The sequence below is a fragment of the Schistocerca cancellata genome, chromosome 7, assembly GCF_023864275.1.
Source record: "Schistocerca cancellata isolate TAMUIC-IGC-003103 chromosome 7, iqSchCanc2.1, whole genome shotgun sequence".
Taxonomy (NCBI): Eukaryota; Metazoa; Arthropoda; class Insecta; order Orthoptera; family Acrididae; genus Schistocerca; species Schistocerca cancellata.
The window spans coordinates 515,572,905-515,586,499 of NC_064632.1; the positions used below are offsets into that span (position 1 = coordinate 515,572,905).

General features: G+C 39.5%; 1 protein-coding gene across 1 annotated transcript in view; it reads left to right on the plus strand.

Annotated features, from left to right (window-relative positions):
* LOC126092874 (opioid-binding protein/cell adhesion molecule-like) overlaps positions 1 to 12,650 on the plus strand; it is a gene marked incomplete at its 5' end in the record, with an annotated part of 627,358 nt that extends 614,708 nt beyond the window's left edge. Inside the window, one exon of the mRNA XM_049908605.1 lies at positions 12,006 to 12,650. Coding sequence (XP_049764562.1) covers positions 12,006 to 12,124 — 119 coding nt within the window. The remainder of the gene's footprint in view (positions 1 to 12,005) is intronic.
* Between the last annotated feature and the right edge of the window lie 945 nt (positions 12,651 to 13,595).

Consider the following 13,595-nt stretch of genomic DNA (forward strand, 5'->3'; position numbering starts at 1 on the left):
AATGGATGAAAGCCGTTTCGAAAATATTTCGCTACTAATGCAATTTTGGAGCTAGGGCTACAAACATTGATATTTGAAAAGGACACCACTCCATCTTTCAGATAATAGTACAGCAACTTCTTGAGATGTTCAAGAAAGATTAGGTACTCAGTTGCAAAAGGTTATTTATTTATTTGTTTTGTGACGTTATGTACTCTTGCTAGTGGTCCTCGAATGTTTTTACTCGATGCCCGATGATGCTACCGCGAGAGAGAAACGCGTCACAAATTAAATTAAAATAAAACCATTTGCAAACGAAACTGACTGTTCTTTCTTGAAAATTGGTCCGAAATAAAAATTACGTTTGGATAGTGAACCATTATGGCGGTGGAAGAATCATTCTTTAAGAACTGCTAAAGTATTTTCGATGCTACATCTACGAAAATTTGTATTTGACTTCCCGGTTGGAAATAAAAAGTATGTGTTTCCATGTTTTTGGAAACTTAAGCCCTAAGGGGGTGAAATAGGGGATGAAGTTTCTGTGGAAATGTCGTCACAAGAACTTTAAAGCCAAGATTAACAAAGACCTTTCGCACTAGCTTCTTATAATCGCTTTTTGCTCACAAAAAGTTTCGGAAATGACCATGCCTCTATGTCCTTAACTAGCGTGGGAAGTGTAGAAAACGGTGAATTTGTGAACAACATAAAAATTCGATTAAAGAAAAACTAAAAGAATATTCGTGCAGACCATACACTATAAGCAAGCGAAGTAGTGGGCGCTACGCTAGTTATGTATAAAACTCGCAATATCAATTTGAACGCAAAAGTGTTGTTACAGTGCCGGGGCATTACTTTCCGATTAAATGCAGTGCTCTTACAACACTAATGGTTAGCAGTCTCCACACGGGAAAATCTGGCCGCCGTGTTGCAAGTCTTTCTCCAGTTGACGCCACGCAGGGCGACTTGCGTATCGATGATATGATGTCCGAGCGGAGAAACTCTCCGACCAGGCTTGGAATCGAACTTGGCCCACTGCATGCAGACAGACGCGCTGACCACTCAGCTCAAGGGACGGACATTCTTTTTCCCGTCTTTGACGGTGACGGGCCCCCATCTTGTCTTAGGTGTCCAATCGTTCTTTTATTCTCTTTTAAATTAATTATACTTAACATCCTCTTATTCATATAATTGATCTGCAGGACGGTGACGGCCACCCTCTTGTCTTAGGTGTCCAAACCTTCTTTTATTCTCCTTTTAATTAATTATACCTATACTTAACATCCTCTGATTCCTATAACTGATTTGCGGTTTACATTGTGCTTACTTTCCACTCTTCTTTTGTCTATGAAATATCGAACAAGAATCCATAGTGTAGTTTTCCCTCAAATCTATAATGAAGTTGTTCTTATTTGCCCTTATTACTTTCAAGCTTGTATATATATATATATATATATATATATATATATATATTTAATCAAAGCTCACATTAGCAAATTTGATGCCCCATGTATCCATTTCTCACTATCGTTTGGCGAAGAAAATCTACTACTTTCCCCAGAAATAACTACTTACGTTTTTAAATATCGTTATTAATTTAATGCACCAACAGCAATTCTTAAAAAACTGGATAATATGCTGGTCATTTGTCCCTTTCCCACACTCTGTTTGCGTATAAAAATTCAGGCAAAAAGCCATTACATAATTTGTAGGGAGAGGTATTATCGTTACACATAAATATTTCTCCCCTAAAGATTCATTGCAAAGTAGTAGATTTATTAGATTGGTTACTCGAATCCGCCATTCACTAAAATTTGTATTTTACTGTAATTCTAGTCATTGAATGAAACAATCCAGTCACCAGTCCTGAAGCGGACAATTTGTTTCTGAAACCAACTGCTTATAAGCAGATGTGAGGTCTCGTAGAATCAGTGAAAAATTTGTTGATGATGTCAGTTATTACCGGCGTAGGCGTAAGTTTTTATACTCAGGGTATCACAAAATGTTTAGTCAAAATTCATGCTCAAAGACTTAAAATTTTTTAAAATAATGGTACAGAAGATGAAAACTGAAGTGATCACAGTAGTGAGTGACCAATTAATAATCTCAAAACGTAAACTCCTTCAATTCTGAAAAAAAAAAAACATTTCCAAACACTTAAAATTCATTATTAACGTTTCTTCATTTAAATGTTAATGGTTTGAAAGTAACAGTAGAATACCGTGATAAAAATGGCTCTGAGAACTATGGGACTCAACTGCTGTGGTCATAAGTCCCCTAGAACTTAGAACTACTTAAACCTAACTAACCTAAGGACAGCACACAACACACAGCCATCACGAGGCAGAGAAAATCCCTGACCCCGCCGGGAATCGAATCCGGGAACCCGGGCGTGGGAAGCGAGAACGCTACCGCACGACCACGAGATGCGGGAATACCGTGATAGAGCTGGAATACGACAGCTCAGGCATCGATAAGTATATTAGGAAAATCATATAGAAGTAATTAGTAAAATTGAGTAACAGGTAAAAATCTACTATGTGGATTCTACAGTCTGTCAAATTAGTTGTGATGGCTATAGCACAAAGCTTTTTTAACCCTCTGTTTAATAGAAAATTTGTATAGCGTTACTTACCAGTCCGGCTTCTCAGGCCTGTATTGTTTAAATTGGTATAAATTACACTATTTTGACTACTTAAGACATGAACGACTTTTAAGGAACAAACACTTTTAAAATAATTTTATTTATATTACAAACACTTTTAAAATAATTTTGTTTATTAAAAGTTTACATTTTAAGGTTTTTATACTTTCCCTGGTGACTTTTACTTTTAATGCAAATTTGCGCATGGCTACAGGGAAGAGCAGAATACTCCGAGAGTACAGGTATGGTGTACTTGCAACGTGTAATTTGAGTTTTTCTATATTTCTTCTGTACATAATTTTCTCACAATTTTGCCTTTTCTTAGCTAGAATTTTTGCTGCTGTTTTTGGATCCGGTGCCACTAATGAATTCATTGAATTCCTTATCCCTGTTAGGTGCTTGCCTGAATTGATGACTAAAGGTCAACGTCTCATTTTTTGTTGGTAACAAGCATCACCCAGATTCTGTATCCCATTCATTACACTTACATCAGTCATGTTGAGGAAACTCGCGATGGTCAGCACCTTGTTTTTCTCTTCACACTTTAGCATCGCATCCTCTGGTGTTTGGTGTCAATGCTCCCCTTTGTGGCATTTTACGTCATTGTAACTTCACGGTTCTTTACTTTTGATGATGACACCGGTGGTAGGTCATGAAGAGAGCTAAGGACGGTAAAAATTTGGATTTTCTTAGGAACATAAGAGGCTGTCACATCAGGCCAAATAAAGATCACGTTCTTTAGATGTAATAAAACCAGCAGGCGGATCACATTTGCTTTTTCGGATAGTATCGAGTAGCATCAGATCTTTTGACAGCAAATAATGAGCTACATCGAAAGACGTTAAAAAAGTCTTACGACTCTGGTTTCTTCCTCCCAAATACACTTTCAACTTCCAGCAGTAGGTTGTTGCACTGTCGCAAAGTGCCCAGCACTTTATTCTGTATATGCCAGGTTTCATAGTATGTAGGCCTACTGACGAAGTGGGCAGCGACATCGAAATGCGACCAAATGTTCATCCACAGTCATGTAGCATTCTGGAATCTAGCAACCTCTAAGGCCAATTTCCCACATCTCAAAAACATCTCTGATTGGTTCGACGTTCACGTCGAGCTGCTGCCTTGTCAAAGCACAACAACCTCAAAATAGCATGGAAGCGGTGGCGAGACATAATTTCATTGAACATTAGTCGGCCTTTCTCAACACTCTAAATCTGACTGATATAATTATTTCTTGACTTGTAAACTCCAGTCAGTATCAGAAAACCAAAAGACTTCTTCATTTCATGCCTTTCTGTATCCAACCAGTCCTTGTAAACCATTCGATCTTCCTTGTTTCTCCACATACAGACTTCTTCAGTGAGGAGTACACAACAGGACAGCATAAAACATCATTCTTCGTTATAACAGTTATCAGATAATCATACATCGAATAACTTGAAGGTCCCAGGTCTTCTTTCACTATGTTCTTTTTGCTCCACCTACCAGAAACACCAGGTTGAGGAGCCGTAGCCCATATTTCATTCCCATTAAGAGAAAAAAATACGTCGCACTCAACAGAAATTGCACCGAACTTGTTTTCTCAGTCTTTGTAATGGGATTTTTCGAGTAGTTCTGATTTTTCAGTGACATTTGCCTCGTAATTATCATCACTGGAAGATTCCCATTCAATAGTTTGGTTTTCAGAATCAGAAGACTGCTTTAACAATTCCCTTGTATCGTCATCTCGTAGTCTTTCTCACCGTACCATTTTCAGTTTGTAGAGTAGAAAACTTTTAGGAAATAATAGACAAAAGTAATCATGTGCTTATCGAAAGGAGGACTGTTGAACACCTAAAGAATAAAGGCGTTGCACAAAAATGTCAATTGACGTAACACACGCTGCCCATGCAAAGATCTGGTTGTTGAAAATTTGCTTCTAACCTGCAAGGTCCGTACGGGAGTAAACGTGCACTAACACTTCAACATAAGACCATTGGTAAATTTTTATATTTTTGTTTCGAAAATTATGACTAACTCAAAAAATTAGGAAAAGTCATAAAAGTGATTAAAATAAAATATATAGCTAAGCAAATAGAAGATATTAACATTAGTAACGGGCCTATGAGGCCAGATTGTAGGTAAAGGACTAACGTATTTAATGAATCAGAAATTATACTAACTGTCAACTCAATAAAAAAATTAATCTTGTTTTCTGGCAAAGTTATTGTCTTCCAATTTAACAAAATTTTTCATTTGTAATGCGACCTTCGGAACATATGGTATTAGGACATGGATCACTTACAAATAATAAAGACTTTGAATAGTGACAACATCGAAATTAAAATAAAAGTTCACATAAAACTTATATTGTCATAAACACTCAAAACAATTCGAAATATTATAATACGATAAGTATGAGGTGTCTTTGGGATTTCGTTTTTTGACACTGAAGGCGCAATGTAATAGCTCGTCGGCAACAATCACAATTACAATGTCTTGTCTCCAGATGCCTGTATTCTTTATACTTATTGTGGCCACACAGTACTCTTCCTTTTTGTACCTTTGGAAGCATCATTAGTCACACTGTTGCGCACATACTGTCACGTCGTAAGCTAACGGCAGTATTCTCTGCTTCCAGGCAACGACTTTTACGTCCTTCTCACTCTCAGCTGTACGACACCATCTTATGTCCTGCACCAGTTGTCAGAGACCTTTTGTTCTCCAAAGAGTTTATTTACCAAGTCACACGTTTTGAATGGGTAGATGTAATGTAAGGTCCTCGACACTGTCAAGTAACTCAACTGTACAGATGTTACAAAATTGTTTTCAAATGTTTCACATAGTTTTTCATGTATAAGAAATTCATTTCTCATATTTAGGTCATTATGTTTACACCACATTCGCATTGACCAATTATAACAAAGAAATAAGAAATCCACTCGTGAAAAGGAATAAATTAGGTATTTCTAAAATAGTATGGTGTTATATTGTTCACACTGTGTCCTTCTGCGTGGAAGTTCATGAATGTTATGAAGGCTGGTTTACGATATTCCATTTGGATGTTACAATTCTTGCTGAACGATTACGTTTATTCTTACACAGGTCAGAGAGAGAGAGAGAGAGAGAGGGGGGGGGGGAGCTTGCAGTCTTTTTATGTGTGATGGACTCTACACCTACAATGATGGAGTCTACAACTGCAGCTTCATAATTATCCTCCATTCAGAGATAAGTGACTGTCAAAGGGTCTTGGAACCACAAGTTCGATGCAAATTCTGTTGAGTGCGACGTATTTTTATCTCTTAACGGGAATGGAATATGGGCTACAGCTCCTCAAGCTGGAGTTTCTGGTAGGTGGAGCAAAAAGGACGTAGTGAAAGAAGACCTGGGACCTTGAAGTTATTCGATGTATGATAAACTGTTAACTGTGATAACGAAGAATGTTGTTTTTGCTGTCCTTTTGTGTACTCCTCACTGAAGAAGTGTGTATGTCGACAAATAAGGAAGATCGAATGGTTTATGAGGACTGGTTGGATACAGAAAGGCATGAAATGAAGAAGTTTTTTGGTGTTCTGATACTGACTGGGGTTTACAAGTCAACAAATGAAGATATCAATTAGCTTTAGACTGTTGAAAAAAGTCGACTATTGTTCAATTACTTTATGTCTCGCCACCACTTCCATGCTATTTTGAGGTTGTTTCGCTTTGACAAGGCAGCAGCTCTAGGTGAACGTAGGTGAGGTCACAAATTCGAACCAACCAGAGATTTTTTTGACATTAGGGATGCCTACATTTCAGGATGGTGCATGGCCGTGGATGAACAGTTGGTCACATTTCTAGGTCACTGCCCATTTCGACAGTGGGCCTACATATCATAAAACCTGGCACATACAGAATGAAGTTAAGGGCAGTTTGTGACAGTGCAACAAGCTACTGCTGGAATATGAAAGTGTATTTGGGAGGAAGAGATCAGAGTTGTACGAATTTTTTAACGTCTCTCGATTTAGCTCATCATTTGCTGCCAAAAGATCCTTTTCACGAGTGGATTTCTTATTTCTTTGTTATTTATGGTCAATGTGAATGTGGTGTAAACATAATGACCTAAATATGAGAAATGAATTTCTTATACATGAAAAACTATGTGAAACATTTGAAAACAATTTTGTAACATCTGTACAGTTGAGTTACTTGACAGTGTCGAGGACCTTACATTACATCTACCCATTCAAAACGTGTGACTTGGTAAATAAATTCTTTGGAGAACAAAAGGTCTCTGACGACTGGTGCATTACATAAGCAGGTGTCGTACAGCTCAGAGTGAGAAGGACGTAAAAGTGGTTGCTTGGAGGCAGAGAACATTGCCGTTAGCTTACAACGCGACACTATGTGCGCAACAGTGTGACTAATGATGCTTCGAAAGGTACAAAAAGGGAGAGTACTGTGTGGCCACAATAAGTATAAAGAATACAGGCATCTGGAGACAAGACATTGTAATTGTGATTGTTGCCGACGAGCTATTACATTGCGCCTTCAGTGTCAAAAAACGAAATCCCAAAGACACCTCATACTTATCGTATTATAATATTTCGAATTGTTTTGAGTGATTATGACAATATAAGTTTTATGTGAACTTTTATTTCAATTTCGATGTTGTCACTATTCAAAGTCTCTATTATTTGTAAGTGATCCATGTCCTAATACCATACGATCCGAAGGTCACATTACAAATGCAAAATTTTGTTAAATTGGAAGACAATAACTTTGCCAGAAAACAAGTTTAATTTTTTTATTGAGTTGACAGTCAGTATCATTTCTGATTCATTAAATACATTAGTCCTTTACCTACAATCGGGCCTCATAGGCCCCTTACTGATGGTCGGATACTGCAGAAAATGTCATTACTTCTGTCTCTATGCAGTTCATTTTTTGAACACAACCTACGACCGGCTTAAGAACAGAAGTGATGACACTTTCTGCTGGACCTGATCATCATTTTGCAGGACAATGTTGAAGCACGTACAGTGCAAACTGTTACTGATTTGTTTGACTGATACGGCAGCTAATTGCTATACCACCTACTGCATTCCCCTGACTTAAGCCCTCGCGAGTTCAACTCGATTTTTAAACTGAAGGAAATACTTCACGTCATTCGCTTCAGAACTGCTACAAATTCGTCGGGCAACAGACCGCGCCGCTCAAACTGTCAACGTAACTGGCAGTGTGAAGAGTATCCCACGACTTCCACATCGCTGGCAACGGGCTATACACAATGATACTGACTACTTTGAAGGCCAGTAAAACTTCGAAAAACGTATCTATTTAGTACGAGCTGTAAATAAGTAGTTACCACTCTTAAAGTTCCAATCTTCGTACTCTGATATTTTAGGTTTGATTCTTAGTAATATATCATATTTACTGTAACTTGTGTGTAGTTTCTAAATGTAATAATTCATTACATGATTCTTTAGTTCAGCTGTGTCAGTAGTACCGGTGTCAAATTTCGAACGTGTAACATATTTCGCATTTTATTCTTTTTTAGGAGGAAAGGACATGTTGGGCACAGGAAAATATGAGGAATGCAATGGAAATCACTATAAAGATATGGGATTCTTAAAGTCAGCCCGAGTGTTTCAAGTGCTAAAATCTACACGTTTAGTTTACGTAAATCCACGAAACTTGAAGAGAAACTGGGCTCTAGGATAGAGAGAAAATATGCTTCAGGAAGAGCCTTCAGCTCAAGACAAGCTAAAATGCAAGAGGATAGTTTTAAAAGAACTACGAGAAAATTCAAAGAGTGGAAAACATCAAAACACCCAAAAGGCCAGCCACACGTACAAAAAGGTCGCTAAAACGAGTAGGCGACAAAGAAAATCGACATGCGATTTATCATTCGTTGAGCATTTCGAAAGACCATTGCGGATTTTCTGTTTCCCTTGTTTCGACAGATGATAAAGGCAGCGCGGATTACGAATACGTCTATTGTTCTGCCCCATACCGGAAAGATAAATCTGGAGAATCTAGGATAAGGTGTTTAGAATGTTTGCGTTGGGTACAGGAACTGTGTGCTGTGGCTGAGAAATATGGCTGGAAAACGTACAAGTGAAAATGGCAATTGATAGCCTCTGTGTAGTGATAAGTAGAGCAAAGTTGTGAACATACTGGAACGTCTGAACGTTACATTTTGTACTTTTTGTAATTATACAATATCCGCACAGGTATGCAGTCTTCAATTTTGCTTGTGAAATAACCCTATCCAAAATTCGAAACTATAATATCGGAATTTGTGTATCCTTCTGTACACTCTCGAAAATGCTCAAATTTCTTTGACATAAGTGATGAAATGTACTCTGTTGACTTTCACTAAAAACGGTTATATGTAAACAAAATATACGATGTTTTACGTACGTGAGTCATTTTCGGGAGCTTTCAGCTGATTTTTGACCAACCACACCGTTACATCTCCTTAGCTGTCTGAAAGTAGGGCACCTTACACTGAACTTTTGGTTTACATTTTTTGTGGATACTTTGCTTATCGATCGCAACTCATCGAAAACAATCGGATTATGATTTGTATCTTAAAACAGTAAAAATGTTAGAAACATTTCACTGAATTTGCAGTCTTCACGATTTTACATATTCTTCCTAGTCCTTTTAAATTATTTTCAGGCATGTTATAACCTACTTTTTGGACCTGCAGGACCACACTGCGCATATCTGTATAGGCGCGAAGTGCCCGTTAGGCAGAGATTACAGATGCAGAAATTGTCATCTCCATAACTGGCACGTGTGGTAACAGATACAGGGTTTCAAAATCGAGAAAAAGGCGTTTCTGGATGAATGTCTAAAGAATGTACAGGTAAAATTTGAGCCGGTTTACTATGGTTAATTATTGAGAAAGTTGCGACCTTATGTGCGAAAACGGCTAAAAAAAGTTTTTGCGCTCTTCTGCATTAGTACCGTAAGTTTGAACCCCTCGATCTTGTTAACGGGTAATGATATCGAAAAAAGCTTTGGAGTTCCGCGAGAGTAAAAACTAAAGAACGTAAGGGTTAAAATTTTGGCAATCTGCAGCTAATAGAAGTTATAAAAGTGGCCATCCCCCATGTTCGTGGTTTTTGTACTCAGGAACCATCCATGAACAAATGGTGCATTTTGAAGAAGCTTAATGTCAACCCAACCAGTTTTCTCAATTTACCGGGGCTTCTTGAAATGTGCAAACTTTAACGTTTGACGAACAGGCACAGCATGCTCGTTCTTCTGATAGGTATAAAAATTTTAGCTAGCCCTAAGGCTATTCAAAACACCTGAACCGTACCTCTGTGATCAATTGAATCCTACATAAGACCCCTTGAAAAATCTCATTTACGCACGCGGGTTTGCCTGGGCACTGTTGTGCACCGACCGATTACCAGTGGTGCTTCCTCCAGCCATATAAAATAACATTAACAGTTTCCAACGGCTACAGCCTGTTGCGCTTAAGTCAGTTTATGTGACTATTGAGGAGGTACTGAATAGAATTGGGGAGAAAAGGAATTTGTCGTACAACTTCACTGGAAGAAGGGATCGGTTGGTAGTACACGTTCTGAGGCATCAAGAGATCATCAATGTAGTATTCGAGGTAAGTGCGGAGGGTAAAAGGCGTTGAGGGAGACCAAGGCATGAATACACTAAGCGGATTCAGAAGGATGTAGGTTGCAGTAGTTACTCGGAGATGAAGAAGCTTGCACGGGATAGAGTAGCATGGAGAGCTGAATCAAACCAGTTTCTTGACTTAGACCACAACAGTAACAACATGTCACTAAACTGTAGCAGTGGTACATTGTACAGTTGTACGTTGTGAATTTTGGTGAGACACTATGTACTTTTGTCGTTTTAATATGTTACACGGTAATAAATATTGAACTATATGGAAAGAAACGTAAATTAATTTCAAACTACAGGGTGCACACACTTTATTGAACATATAAACAGCTCTACAGATATTCAGATTTAGTTTATGACATGCTCGATTTGCCTGCCGTCATTGGCGATGACGTAGCGCTGACGAATAGCGAAATTCTGCCTGACCCGCTGAGTTGTCGGAACATCGATGCTGTCGTTGATCCCCTCAGCAATGGTTTTGGAGTTATTGCTGTACGCCTTGTCTTTAATACAGCCCCACAGAAGGGAGTCACATGTGTTCAGATTTGAAGAATATGGCGTCCAACGGAGGCCCATGCCAGCGGCCTCTGCGTACCCCAGAGCCAGAGTGCGGTTCCCAAAGTGCTCCTCCAGGACACCAAACACTCTCCTGCTTCGAAGGGGTCGAGCTCCGTCTTGCATGAACCACATCTTGTCAAAATCAGGGTCACTTTGGATAATGGGGATGAAAGCATGTTTCAAAACCTTGACGTACAGTTCGGTAGTCACCGTGCCATCAAGAAATATCGCACTGATTATTCCGCGACTAGACACAGCACACTAAGCAGTCACCCGTTGAAGGTGAACAGACTTCTCGATCGCGAAATGCGGTTTCTCAGTCCCCCAAATGCGCCAGTTTATCTTATTAAAAAACATATCCAATTGAAAGTGGGCTTCATTGCTAAGCGAAACCACATGCCGCATACTAATTCATATCATACTCCGCTGCCAACCGTGCTGTTTGAACGTCCTAACACAAACCGTTCAAAGTTATGACGATTCTATTTCATATAGTTCAATAACTGTCACCCTGTATACATTTTTGTTTTGTATGATCAGAAATTCTCACTGTCTTCTTTATGTCAGATTCTGAATACCTTGTGAAGCAGAAATGCATTAAATTGTAAAATTCATACAGTAAAAGATGTCAAGACAGAGTATTGGCACTGTGTAACAAATCTATCAAATAAAACTATATGGGTCCAGAGACATTTTCAAATTTCAAACGTCTATGATGTACATATGCAGACTGAAATAACAAATGAAAATTTGGAACTCTGGTCTCCTCACACTAGGGAGATGCGCTAACTGGTACACATTTTGGCACAGTGACTTCGCAGAGCTGCACAGACTACCCTAGCACGCTTCCCTGTTCAATACACTTCTTCGATTAAAGCACCTATCCCCGTTTCGTTCGATGCTGAGGTGTTATTCCACTACAGTTGGAGAAGCTCTGAAATGCAATTCGAGTTTAGGAGGAATACCAGTGGGCTGAGACGAGAATGGGAATTGGTACTGAGGAGGGAAGCGTGCTAGAGTTGTCTGTGCAACTCTGCAAAGTGACAGTGCCAGGGTGGCGTAGTGGTTAATGCATCTGCTTAGTGAGCAGGAGAGTAGGATTCGAATCCCGTCAGTGGTGCTAATTTTCATTGATGGATTCGGTCTGCATATGAACATTGTGTCTTCTGGGCAGTGAGTTATCTTGATTTGCGACTCCACCATGTTTCAGGAGAGCACCCGGAGGCGATGCAGGCTGGGTCCACCCCCGCCGCCCCCGCGGCGCTGCTGCTGCCCTTTGCCGCCATCACCAGCCGCCTCTTGGCTTCGCCGAACAATGGCTTCCAGTGAGCGCTTGCCAGCACTATTCCAATGTATCCTGGGACGCGGAGCCTGGAGGAGAGTGAAAGACCCGTTACTTAACATCCACCGCCTCGACGTCTGAAGGTCTTGGCTTAGCATTTGAGGGAACCAAGAACCATCTCACCTCGACATTGGCAGTCTCCCATGTGGTTCTGATCTGCTGCTGCTGAGCGTGACATTGAAAGGACTGGTGAGCAGACATATCAAGACAACACTTTTGGTCAGGCAACTTTCGTCTGGAAACAGAAGGAGGAAGCGACGAGATTTTCATCTCTGAGATGAGTTCGTGCACAGAGAGCTTTGTATGTTGCTATTGTATAACGATAGTAGTTGAGAAAAGGTACTACTGCTTCTTTTGATCGTTTACAACTGTGTGGTCCATGGTAAAAGCTTTATCGCCATTTACGTGTTATTGTCCTAAATTCCTGGACACTCATTCTATGTGTATATTAAAAAACCTTGTACATGTGAATAAAAATGATTTCATATCTTGTTGGACCTACGGATAATTAAACTCAGTCATGTTAATTTGTTTAGTTAGAAAGTTATTGTAGCATTTATTTTCATAACGTTATGTCCTGTGCTAAATGTGTAAAGAAATAAATCGCTAGAAATGTATAGTCTGCGTACACCAAAATGATTTCCATAGGCTCGTTCCATTACCTGTGTCATGACAGTTGGAAGTATGCACCTGAACAGAAGTTACAGAACATCGAAATAACGATGTTTGGCGTCTATGCAACATTGAAGGTACGTAATTTCACTTCCTTACACAGTGCTCAAAATAAATGTTGCATATTGCTTCATTGTCAATAATGTTGATAATAGAAAACAAGACTGATTTTGTTCCGTCAGGCACATTCATACGAAAACAAAAATGAAGAAGGTTAACACATTTCCACTTGACAAAAAAAAAGGAACTTACGAAATATTCCACTGCAAACACTACAGATTCTTCTCGTTGATCATAAGACATAAAACAAATTTTATAAACAGGTTCGCCATCGTCATAACTGTGGTTAGTCATTCTCTTTATCAGACTGTCTAGATAAGCCCATGGGATGTTGTCCCATTCCCTCACAGTGACGTCTACTATACCCTCTACGGTGTCCCGTCGTAAAGAACGATTACAATCCGTTCGTTTTAGCTCGGTCTATGCATTCTCAATGTAGCTGTAATCTGGAGAATAGGGAGGCTGTGCTGTCCGACTAGTTCTACGTCCTACCGCAACCGTCGTCACAAGATGGATCGTCACAAGACCGTGACCATGGTGGCACGCATTGCCAACCATCAGCCTGAATAGCACTGCAGTATGTTAACCAATTGGAGCCAAAATGCTAGCAAGGATGTGTCCTCGGTGCTTCACACCGGTCACCTTCCCACGTACTGGCACGAGGAGTGTCCTGCGGCCGCACCTGTTTTTCCCGAAAAACATGACATGAGTGGTCTTGGTAAGGGT